Here is a 12,428-nt window from a genome sequence, read left to right as displayed (position 1 = left end):
GGGAGGGGGAGGAGTGGGGGGAAGAGGGGGAGGGGGAAGAGGGGAGGGGGAGGAGTGGGGGAAGGGGGAGGGGGGGGGGGAGAGGGGGAGGGAGGGAGGGGGGGAGGGGGAGGGGGGGGAGAGAGGGGGAGAGGGGAGAGGGGAGGAGTGGGGGAAGAGGGGGAGAGGGGAGGGGGAGGGGGTGGGGAAGAGGGGGAGGGGGAGAGGGGAGGGGGGGGAAGAGGGGAGAGGGGAGAGGGGGAGGGGTGGGGGGGGGGGGGGGGGGAGGATGGGTAAGGGGCGGGGGGGAGGGAGGGGTGGGGGAAGAGGGGGAGGGGGAGAGGGAGAGGGAGAGGGGGAGAGGGGGGGGAGGGGGAGAGAGGGGGGGAGAGGGAGAGGGGGGGGGGGGGGGATGGGGGAAGGGGGAGGGTGGGGGAGAGGGGGAGGGGTGGGGGAAGAGGGCAAGGGGGGGGTGGGGGGGAAGAGGGGGAAGAGGGGGAGGGGTGGGGGAAGAGGGGGAGAGGGGGAGGAGTGGGGGGAGAGGGGGAGGAGTGGGGAGAGAGGGGGAGGAGTGGGGGAGAAGGGGAGGGGGAGGAGTGGGGGGAAGAGGGGAGGAGTGGGGGGAGAGGAGGAGGGGGAGGAGAGTGGGGAGGAGGGGGAGGGGGAGGAGTGGGGGAGAGGGGATGGGGGAGGAGTGGGGAGAAGATGGGCTAATATAGAGGGGGAGGAGGGGGGGGGGAGAGGGGGAAGAGGGGGAGGGAACCGAGTGGGGGAAAGAGGGGGAGGGGGAAGCATTCCTTGGAAGGGGGGAGGGAATAGAGGGGGGGGGGGAGGGGGAGAGGGGGAGGGGGAGGGGGAGGAGTGGGGGAAGAGGGGGATGAGAGGGGAGGAGAGAGTGGGTGCCAGGGAAGGGGGGGAGGAAGGGGGGGGTGGGAGAAACTGATTCAGGGTTGTGATAGCATTGCTAATATAGACACAGAGTGATGGAGACAAGGAGACTCGAGGGTGTGAGCTACAGGGAGAGGTTTGTTCTCTATTCCTTGGAGCGCAGGAGGATGAGGGGTGATTTTAACCTGCCCACACCGCCCAACATGTCCCACCTGCCCGCGTTTGGTCCAGATCCCTCCAAACCTGTCCTACCCTATCAGTCTGAAGAAGGGTTTCGGCCCGAAACGTCACCTATCTCCTTCGCTCCATAGATGCTGCTGCACCCGCTGAGTTTCTTCAGCACTTTTGTCTACCTGTCCTATCCATGTACCTGTTTAACTGTTTTCTCAAACGTTGGGATATGTCCCAGCCGCCACTCCTTCTCTCCTGCAGCTCATTCCAATACACCCCCAGCTGTGTGAAAAATTTCCCTGTAGTCAGGTTCCTATTAGTCTTTCCCCCTTCCTTCACCTTGAACCCACCTGTTCTCTCCCCCTCGATTTCTGATTCCCCGACTTTTTGCAAGAGACTCCTACTCCGATCTACCCGATCTATCCCTCTCATGATTTTGTGGGACACCTCTATAAAATCGCCCCTCATCCTCCCTGCGTTCCAGGGAATAGAGACCCCCCCCCAGCCCTGCTCAACCTCTCCCTGTAGCTCAGGCCCCTCCAATAAGCTACTCTCCCTGTAGCTCAGGCCCCTCCAATAACCCCACTCTCACCATCGACGGCACCACTGTCTCCCCATCTCCCCAGGCCCGCAACCTTGGTGTGATCTTTGATTCCACCCTCTCCCTTGAGCCTCACATCCGCCATGTCATTAAAACCCCCTTCTTTCATCTCCGCAACATCACCAAACTCACACCCTCTCTCACACCGCCCCGCTGCTGAAAGACTCATCCATGCCTTCATCTCCTCCCGTCTGGACTATTGCAACTCACTTCTCCTTGGCATCAGCTCCACCTACATCAACCGACTCCAACTGGTCCAGAACGCAGCCGCCCAACTCATCACCCACACCAAATCCTGGCATCACATCACTCCAGTCCTCAAACAACTTCACTGGCTTTCCATCTCCCACCGGATCACCTACAAAATCCTGGTCCTCACCTACAAAGCCCTCCACCATCTGGCCCCCCCCATATCTCACTGACCTCCTCTCCTCCTACCAACCCTCACGGTCCCTCAGATCCACATCAGCTGGTCTCCTCTCCATCCACAAGTCCAACCTCCGTAGTTTTGGGGACAGAGCCTTCTCCAGGGCAGCTCCCAGGCTCTGGAACTCCCTCCCCCAACTGATCCGCAATTCCGTGTCCCTCACCATCTTCCAGTCCCCCCTCAAGACCCATCTCTTCACCTCTGCCTATCCTTAGCCCCACATCCCCCTCCCTTTTCATCTGTGCATGAATTGCCTCATATTGTGTTTTGTATTGAATTCTGTCTTTACTTTGTGTACTAGTCATGTCTCTACTATTTATTTCATTCCCCTTACATGTTTTTCCTCTACCTGCTAAATTTTTGTAAGGTGTCCTTGAGACTCTTGAAAGGCGCCCATAAATAAAATTTATTATTATTATTATTAGTGAGTGTGTGTGTGTGTGTGCAGGATAGTGTTAGTGTGCGGGGGTCGCTGGTCGGCGCGGACTCGATGGGCCGAAGGGCCTGGTTTCCGGATGTGGAGGACACAGTGATTTTGATCGAGGCAAGAGATTTTATTGTACAGAAGCTCACAAGTGCCAGACATCGCTCCACAGTTTGTTAGTGACCAGAATGAGCAGAGGTTTAGCGGGGAGGGGGGAGGGGGGAGGGGGAGGGGGAGGGGGAGGGGGGAGGTTGGGATGGGAGAACAGGGCTTCTTTCCTGCTTCTTCTCGAGTCTTTGTGGTCTCCTGTAACTCTCTTCTCTCTCTCTCTCCTCTCCCCTTCCTCTCTCCTCCCTCTCCTCTCTCTCCTCTCTCTCTCTCTCTCCCTCTCTCCTCCTTCTCTCTCTCTCTTGTCCTCTCTCTCTCTCTCCCCTCTCTCTCTCTCCTCTCTCTCTTCTCTCTCCTCTCCTCTCTCTCTCTCCCCTCTCTCTCTCAATCTCTCGCTCTCCCCGCGCTCTCCCACTCTCTCTCTCCTCTCTCTCCTCTCTCTCTCTCCCTCTCTCCAGCTCGCCGTTCCTCTCCCTCTCCTCTCCCCCTCTCGCTCAACACTCCCTCCCCCCTCTCTCTCTCTGCCTCTCTCTCCTCCCTCTCTTCTCCTCCATCTCCCCCTCTCTCACCCCCATCTCTCTCTGCCTCTCTCCTCTCTCCTCTCTCCCTTCCCTCTCCTCTCACTCCCCTATTCCCTCTCATTTCCCTCTCTCTCTCCTCTTCTCCTCTTTCTCTCCTCTCTCTCTCCTCTCTCAAACCCTTCCTTCCCCTTGTCTGACCTCTCTTGTCACCCCCCTCTCTCTCTCCCCCCTCTCCCCTCCCCTCTCCCTCTCTCTCTCTCTCTCTCTCTCCATCTCTCTCCCTCTCTCTCTCTCCTCCTCCCTCCCTTTCTCTCTCCATCTCTCCCTCCCTCTCCCTCCCACTCTCTCCCTCTCTCTCTCTCTCTCTCCCTCTCTCTCCTCTCTCTCCTCCCCTCTCTCTATCTCTCTCTCCCCCCTCTCCCCATCTCTCTCTCTCTCCATCTCTCTCTCTCTCTCTCGTGATTCTCTCTATCTTCTGTCAAATCCTCTCCCTCTCTCTCTCCTCTCCCTACCTCCATCCTCTCTCTCTCTCTCCCTCTCTCTCTCTCCTCTCCTCTCTCCCCCCACCACCCCCTTCCGGAGGACCCCAGGGAACCAAACCTCGACCATTCCCTCGATATAACTCATCAACGATGGCCTCCTCAAGCCCCATGTACATCGCTGAGAGATGTTGAGGCAATTTGGCAATCTACAACTTAAGTCTACAAAGTCCCTAGTTGGGGGGGGAGGGGGTGTTGGTGGGATAATATTATTCCCTCTCCCTGTTTCTGGAGGTTCCTCTGATCCAAGGGGAGAGGAATTGGTATTCCGGACTTCAGGAAGAGGTTCGGAGCTGATCTAACCTCCAATATAGATCAGGGCTAGGAGTAATTCTTGGGATGGGATGGACTTTGGGAGGTGGGGGGGAGGGGGGTGTGGGGGGTAGGGGGTAGAGGGTGTGGGGGGGGGGGGGGGTGTGAGGGGGGGTACAACACCAGTGGTCGAGGGTCTAGTGGGAAGGGATTGGGGACATGGGGTACAGGGTCTCCTTGCGCAGGGGGTGTTTGGATTTGGGGGGTTCTATTGCCCTCTTGGCGGAGAGTGGCTCCAATTTGGGGGGTTCACTCGCCCCCTCCATCGGGGCGAGCTCAGATCTCGGCTGCTCGTCCTCCTCCTCCCCCTGAGAGAGGGGCACAGAATGTTGGGGTTCGGTTGCTGCCGGATACCGGGGCTCATCTGCATCCCCCTGGAGGTCAGCGTTTGGGGGTTCAGTCGGTCTCCCTGTAGAGAGGGGTTGGGCCCCGTTCCCCGGAGATGCCGGCTCTGGATCCCGGGGTTCACCCGGCTCTGGACCCTGGGGTTCAGGCCCTTCCTCTGTATGGAGGGGCTCACGTTCTTGGGGTTCAGTTCTCTCTCCCTGGGCGGGGAGAGGCTCTGGGGGTTCACTCTCTTCCTCTCTTGCTCGGGGTGCAAGCTCACACTGCTGGGATCCGCTTGGAGAGAGGGCTTCCCATTCCGGATCTTGGGGTTCGGGAACGCCGTCCTCCGGCTCCAGGTCGGACCCCCCAGGATTTCGGGGTACGGGGGAAGGAGAAACATTCGACGATAGATCCTCCAATTCTCTAGAGGCCGGTTCCGGGTCTTCAAGACTTTGGGGTTCAGTTCCCCCCCTTGCTGCGAACGGCCCTGATTTCGGGGTTCCCCCTGTACCATCTCCCCCTGGGGCAACATCTTGGGGTGCACCCCCTCCCCCCGACTCTGACTCTGCTGCCAGAGGGCCCAAAGTTTGGGTTTCGACCGCTCGCTCTGATTTTCGGGGTACGGCCCCTCCCCCCTCGGGGGCGCCCCCAGATTTTCGGGGTTCGGCCTCTGGCGTTGTTGGGGGAGGGGCAACATTTGGGGGTTCGACCCCCCTTTGTTGCACAGGCGGCAGGTTGGATGTTGCAGTCACTGGCTCCACCAGGCCAGCGCCCAAATGTTGGGGTTCAGACACTCCCGCCGCGTAGAGGGGTTCAGATTCAGGGGGTGCCGACTTCTGGGGATCACACACTAGTTTCGTAGAGACCGGGTCAGATTTCTGGGGTTCCGTTCCTTTTGGGGGTTCAGTACAATGCACGGCGGCGGGAAGGTCGAATAATTGGGGTTCGGCTGCTCCGGGATCTGACTCTTGGGGTACGCTTCCCGATTCTGCACGGCCCAATTCTGGGGGTTCAGCCCCCCCTTGTTCTGTCGGGAGCGGGTCTAAATGTTGGGGTTCGGCTCCCCGATCTGTATCAAGAGAATCTGATATCTGGGGTACGGCCCCTGGCGTTGCAGGGACTAATTCTGGGGGTTCATCCCCCCCTTGTTCTGTCGGGAGAGGGTCTAAATGTTGGGGTTCAGCTCCTCGATCAGCTTCCAGAGGGCCTGATTTCTGGGGTACGGTCCCTGGCGTTGCAGGGACTAACTTTGGGGGTTCGGCCCCTTGTTCTGTCGAGAGAGGGTCCAGATTTGGGGGTTCGGCCCCTTGTTCTGTCGGGAGAGTGTCTAAATGTTGGGGTTCAGCTCCTCGATCAGCTTCCAGAGGGTCTGATTTCTGGGGTACGGTCCCTGGCGTTGCAGAGACTAACTTTGGGGGTTCGGCCCCTTGTTCTGCTGGCAGAAGGTCCAGATTTGGGGGTTCGGCCCCGCTGCGATGGGTCGGGATGAGGTTGAATTCGGGGGGTTCGCCTCTCTGGTGGCGGGGTGGTTGTACGTGTTGGGGTGCGGCAGAGAGGGGGTCTGGTTTGTGGGGTCCGCTGGCGGAGTTTGGGGGTGTCACAAGCTCTGGGGGTTCCAGTACCGGGAGCGGACACGGGGGGAGTTGAGATATTTGGGGTTCGGTGGCCGGCTCTGATATTTGGGGTTCGTCCCCGTATTCTGGGCTGTTGGGGGGAGATGACGGGCCGCTCTCCAGGTCTAGTCCCCCGCACTCTTGGGGTTCAGGGGACCCCTCCATGGACAGCGGCTCCCGGTCCTGCCCTTCCGACTCCTCGGATTCCAGCGCCTCTGAGCTCTGCGAGTCCGGGGTGATGGACTTGGACATGCGGGACTCACACGCCTCCTCCGGGCTGGCCGACGTTGACTCGTCCCCCTCTGGCTCCTCGGAATCTTCCGCCTCCGACTCCGCCTGCGAGTCCGCCTCCGACTCCGTGGCTTCCGAGTTGTCGGCGTCGGACTCGTGGAGGGACGGGGAGCGCTCCCACGACACGTCTTCCGAGCGCTGAGTCGCTGGTCGCCGGCCCTCGGGGGCTTGGGGTTTGGAGTCGTGGGATTGGGATATCTGGGCCTTGGAGTCTTGGGATTGGGAGACTTGTGTTTTAGGGTCTTGGGATTGGGATATCTGGGCCTTGGAGTCGTGGGATTGGGATATCAGGGTCTTGGGGTCGTGGGATTGGGAAACTTGGGACTTGGAGTCTTGGGATTGGGATATCTGGGTCTTGGAGTCTTGGGATTGGGATATCTGGGTCTTGGGGTCGTGGGATTGGGATATCTGGGTCTTGGAGTCTTGGGATTGGGAAACTTGAGACTTGGAGTCTTGGGATTGGGATATCTGGGTCTTGGAGTCTTGGGATTGGGATATCTGGGTCTTGGGGTCGTGGGATTGGGATATCTGGGTCTTGGAGTCTTGGGATTGGGATATCTGGGTCTTGGAGTCTTGGGATTGGGATATCTGGGTCTTGGGGTCTTGGGATTGGGATATCTGGGTCTTGGAGTCTTGGGGTTGGGATATCTGGGTCTTGGAGTCTTGGGATTGGGAGACTTGGGTCTTGGAGTCTTGGGATTGGGATATCTGGGTCTTGGAGTCTTGGGATTGGGAGACTTGGGTCTTGGAGTCTTGGGATTGGGATATCTGGGCCTTGGAGTCTTGGGATTGGGAGATCTGGGTCTTGGAGTCTTGGGATTGGGATATCTGGGCCTTGGAGTCTTGGGGTTGGGAGATTGGGTCTTGCAGTCTTGGGATTGGGATATCTGGGTCTTGCAGTCTTGGGATTGGGATATCTGGGTCTTGGAGTCTTGGGATTGGGATATCTGGGTCTTGCAGTCTTGGGATTGGGATATCTGGGTCTTGGAGTCGTGGGATTGGGAGACTTGAGACTTGGAATCCTGGGATTCAGAAATTTGGGATTCGGAGTCCTGGGATTGAGAGTTTTGGAATTTAGAGTCATTGGATTTAAAATCTAGGGGTTCAGAATCTTGGGATTCAGAATCTTGGGATCCAAGGTCTTGTGGGTTAAAGACCCAGGATTGAGAGTTTTGGGATTCAGAGTTGGGATTCAGAGTCATGGGATTCAGAGTCGTGGGATTCAGAGTCTGGGGATTCGGAATTCTTCTTTGGGATTTCAGCCCCGCTCTCCGGAGTCACGGCTCTGGAAGTTAGGAATTCCCACGTTCTCTCTGGGATGAGCGAGGTGACGGTTGTGGGATCCCGGGATCGGTTTCCAATCTCGGGAAGTTCGCGTCCCCATTGGAATTCCGCCGCTCGCTCCAGAGCGAATCCGCTGGCTCTGGGTAATTCCCAGCCGCCGACCGGGGTCAGATCTTGGACGGTCGGGAATTTCGTGAGGTTTCGGAACGCCGTTCCCGTGTCCCGGACCACAGCCCTCGGTTGCTGGGATCCCGGTTTCCCTGGAGCGACGGGTTCGGGAGCGGACCGTCCCGGTCCCACCTGGATGATGACGACGGCGGCGGCGGCACCGGGATTCAGGAATTCCCTTCCCGCCTCTGGAGGGAGAGGTTGAGATTCCCGGGATCCCGGCTCGCCGACTGGAGCAGCGGTCCCGGCCCCGGGATTCGGTGTTCCCGGTCCCCCATCCGGAGTGACGGCTCGGGAATATATGGATGGTGTCTCTCCCTCGGGAGCGTGGGATTTGGGATCGGGGGAGTCCGCTCCCGGCCGAACGGCGGCGCTGGGATCCACGGATTCCAGCCCCGTCTCCTCGCCTTCCCGGGACTCGGTTCCCGGCGGGCTGGATGTTTTGGGATGGAGGGAATCCGCGGCTGGCGGAGCCGGATGGCCGGAATTCCCGGATCCCATCCCGCCGGGATTCGGGAAGTCCGTTCTCTGCGGAGGGGCGGCGTTGGGCTCCAGGGAGGCTGTTCCCGGCGGAGAGGGATTTAGGGAATGCGTCTTCCGTGCGGGGACAGGGCTGGGATTGTGGGAGTCCGGGCTCTGCTGGGTTACGGGGCTGGGATTCTGTGGATCTGTGGTCTGCAGGTTGGGAGCGTCGGAACTCCGGGATCCCATCGTAAGTCGAATAGAAGGGCTGGGATTCTCCGGGTCTGTGGTAAGGGGATTGGGTTGGGCAAGGACGGGCTGGGCGCAGTCTGTTCTCTGGGGGGTGAGCGGAGTCTTGGTGGGGAGTGTGTCTCCCCCCGTCTCTGGCAGCTGAGATGTTGAGTAGACGCCGCCACCTCTTTGCTCCAGGTCTCGGGTCCCCGTTCCCGGCCGCTGTCCTCCAGCAGTTCTCTCAATGGGTCGCCCCTTGCCGACCAGGGGCCGGTCGGGAGCGGGCAGTGGGGACAAGGACAAGGACTGGGGCGGTCGTGTCTTGGTCGTGGCCCCCGACGCCGAAGGGTGGGGCCGGTTGGAGTCGTGGGCAGTCGCCGGAGGTCGCCCGCTGCTCTTGTACTTGCGGCCGCGCTTGGGCGACGACTGGAGGTGCATCAGGGCGACACACATGACTTGCTGCGGCAACTCGAGCGGGTGGAGGTCCATCAGCGGGTCGGCCCCCGACTCGCAGCGCTCCCGCTTCTTGCAGTGGGACAGGGCGAGCGCCGGGTCGTCGGGGAAGCGGCCATCCCGCGACTTGGTCTCCAATGTCGCCGGCGTCTCAAGCCCCGGCTCCTGGCACTCGTCCTCCCGGGAGACCTGCACCCCCGGCTGTGTCTGCAACCCACACGGTCCGTCCCACACGTGGCCAGGTTCAATCTCTGCACAGGCCCGGGGAGGGGGAAACCAGGCCAGTTAATTAGAAACATAGAAACATAGAAACATAGAAATTAGGTGCAGGAGTAGGCCATTCGGCCCTTCGAGCCTGCACCGCCATTCAATATGATCATGGCTGATCATCCAACTCAGTATCCTGTACCCGCCTTCTCTCCATACCCTCTGATCCCCTTAGCCACAAGGGCCACATCTAACTCCCTCTTAAATATAAGCCAATGAAGTGGCCTCAACTACCCTCTGTGGCAGAGAGTTCCAGAGATTCACCACTCTCTGTGTGAAAAAAGTTCTTCTCATCTCGGTTTTAAAGGATTTCCCCTTTATCCTTAAGCTGTGACCCCTTGTTCTGGACTTCCCAACATCGGGAGCAATCTTCCTGCATCTAGCCTGTCCAACCCCTTAAGAATTTTGTAAGTTTCTATAAGATCCCCTCTCAATCTCCTAAATTCTAGAGAGTATAAACCAAGTCTATCCAGTCTTTCTTCATAAGACAGTCCTAACATCCCAGGAATCAGTCTGGTGAACCTTCTCTGCACTCCCACTATGGCAATAATGTCCTTCCTCAGATTTGGAGACCAAAACTGTACGCAATACTCCAGGTGTGGTCTCACCAAGACCCTGTACAACTGCAGTAGAACCTCCCTGCTCCTATACTCAAATCCTTTTGCAGCGGCGGGTCGCGGAGTCACAGAGACAAGAGCCACTCCACCCTCCCCCACCCACCTCACCCTAACCCCCCCCCCCCTGCCCCCCTGCCCCCCCCCCCCCCCATCCCATCCCCACCCCACCCCCATTATTCCCCCACCCACCCTCACCCCACCCCCACACTTCACCTCTCCTCCCCATTCTCCCAGCCGCTGGAGTATTGTGTGCAGTTTTGCCCCCCTAATTTGAGGAAGGACATTCTTGCTATTGAGGGAGCCCAGCGTAGGTTTACCAGGTTAATTCCCGGGATGGCGGGACTGTCATATGCTGAGAGAGTGGAGTGGCTGGGCTTGTACACTCTGGAGTTTAGAAGGATGAGAGGGCATCTCATTGAAACATATAAGATTATTAAGGGCTTGGACACGCTAGAGGCAGGAAACATGTTCCCGATGTTGGGGGAGTCCAGAACCAGGGGCCACACACACAGTTTAAGAATAAGAGGTCGGCCATTTAGAACGGAGATGAGGAAACACTTTTTTCGCACAGAGAGTTGTGAGTCTGTGGGATTCTCTGCCTCAGAGGGCGGTGGAGGCCGGTTCTCTGGATGTTTTCAAGAGAGAGCTATATAGGGCTCTTAAAGATAGTGGAGTCAGGGGATATGGGGAGAAGGCAGGAACGGGGTACTGATAGGGGATGATCAGCCATGATCACATTGAATGGCGGTGCTGGCTCGAAGGGCCGAATGGCCTCTACTCCTGCACCTATTGTCTGTTGTCTCACGGCGCCGGAGACCTGGATTCGACCCCGACCACGGTCTGGCACTTCTCTCCCCCCCCCCCCCCCCCCCCCCCTCTCTGTCCTCGTGAACCGCGTGGGTTTTTTCTCCGGGGGCTCCGGTTTCCCCCCCACACTCCAAAGACGTGCAGGTTTTGTAGAGGTTAATTGGCTTCTGTGTCACATTTAAAATTGTCCCTCATGTGTGTAAGATAGTGATAGTGTGCGGGGATCGCTGGTCGGCACGGACTCGCTGGGCCGAAGGGCCTGTTTCCGCGCTGTATCTCTAAACTCAACTCTAAACTAAACAATATAACAACACTCTCCACAGTTTTGGGGTGCGATGCGATGTAGTTGGGGGGGAGGGGGTCGCTGAATGAATGTTGGGGTTCAGGGCTGTTGTGGGGCAAGTGGGGGGGGGGTGACTGAGCAGGTGGGGACCACTAGACAGTTTGGGGGTTCACCGGAGGAGGCGTGGATCTGGGGGTTCGCGCTTGTCTGGGCCGCTGGGGATTGCGGGGGGGGGGGGGACTTTGAAAGGGGGGGGGTGGATCAGTGCACGGTTTTGGGGTGTGGGGGAGAGAGGAGGGGGAGGGGGAGAGGGAGAGGGAGAGGGAGAGGGGGGGGAGGGGGAGAGGGAGGGAGAGGGAGAGGGAGAGGGGGGAGAAGGAGTGGAGCAGAGGGTGTGGAGGGGAGGGGAGGTGAGAGGAGGGGGGGTGAGGAGAGGGGGGGAATGGGGGGGAGGATGAGAGGGGAGGGGGAGTGGAGCAGAGGGTGGGGAGGGGAGGGGAGTGAGAGGAGGGGGGGAGAGAGGAGAGGGAGAGAGAGGGGGGGGGGGGGAGAGGGAGAGGGGGGGAGGGGGAGAGGGAGTGAAGGAGAGGGACAAAGGACACGGAGAGAGGGAGGGAGAGAGGGAGGGAGAGGAGGAGGGAGAGAGAGGGAGGGAGGGAGAGAGGGAGAGAGAGGGAGGAGAGGGGGAGGGAGGGGAGGGGGGGAGAGGGGAGGGGAGGAGAGAAGGGGTGGTGGGATGGGGCAGAGGGAGGTGTAGAGGGGAGAGGGAGGGGAGGGGGGGTGGAGGGGAGGGGAGGGGGAGGGGGGGAGGGAGGGGGGGAGGGAGGGGGAGGGGAGAGGGAGGGAGGGAGGGCAGGGGGAGGGGGAGGGGAGTGGGGAGGAGGAGGGGGGGTGGGGGCAGGCGAGCCACTCACCGGGGAGAAACCTCGATGGGCATGTCCTTCATGGAGATGCCGCAGCCCATGGTGGCTCCAGCCGCAGCGGGAGGGGCGGAGGCGCCGGGACGGGGCGGGGCGGGGGGTCCCGGCTGCCGCTTGTGACGGGGGAGAGACCGGGGCACGTAACAAGGGGGAGGGGGAGAGAGGGAGAGAGGGGAGAGAGGGAGAGATATGGAGACGAGAAGGAGAGAGGGGTGTGAGAGAGGGAAAGAGGGAGTGAATGGAGGGAGAGAGAGAAAGGGAGGAGTAGAATGGGGGGGGAGGGAGAGGCAGAGAGAGGGAGGAAGAGAAACATAGAAACATAGAAACATATAAATTAGGTGCAGGAGTAGGCCATTCGGCCCTTCGAGCCTGCACCGCCATGCAATATGATCATGGCTGATCATCCAACTCAGTATCCCGTACCTGCCTTCTCTCCATACCCCCTGATCCCCTTAGCCACAAGGGCCACATCTAACTCCCTCTTAAATATAGCCAATGAACTGTGGCCTCGACTACCCTCTGTGGCAGAGAGTTCCAGAGATTCACCACTCTCTGTGTGAAAAATGTTCTTCTCATCTCGGTTTTAAAGGATTTCCCCCTTATCCTTAAGCTGTGACCCCTTGTCCTGGACTTCCCCAACATCGGGAACAATCTTCCTGCATCTAGCCTGTCCAACCCCTTAAGAAAGGGTGAGGGAGAGGGAGAAGGGAGGGAGGGGGGAGAGAGAGAGGGAGA

The 12,428-nt window shown here is 59.4% G+C and overlaps 1 protein-coding gene across 1 annotated transcript; it reads right to left on the bottom strand.

The window, feature by feature from the left end:
* Window positions 1-4,075: 4,075 nt before the first annotated feature.
* Window positions 4,076-11,806, bottom strand: LOC129694554 (mediator of DNA damage checkpoint protein 1-like; the record flags this gene model as incomplete). The annotated part of the gene is made up of 3 exons (XM_055631280.1): window positions 4,076-7,162; window positions 7,508-9,006; window positions 11,699-11,806. Coding segments are annotated over 3 exons (4,662 nt in total), but the record flags the coding sequence as incomplete, so codon positions are not given.
* Window positions 11,807-12,428: the final 622 nt, after the last annotated feature.

The sequence above is a fragment of the Leucoraja erinacea genome, unplaced genomic scaffold (assembly GCF_028641065.1).
Source record: "Leucoraja erinacea ecotype New England unplaced genomic scaffold, Leri_hhj_1 Leri_705S, whole genome shotgun sequence".
Lineage (NCBI taxonomy): Eukaryota > Metazoa > Chordata > Chondrichthyes > Rajiformes > Rajidae > Leucoraja > Leucoraja erinaceus.
This window is presented reverse-complemented; position numbering and strand designations above follow the sequence as displayed.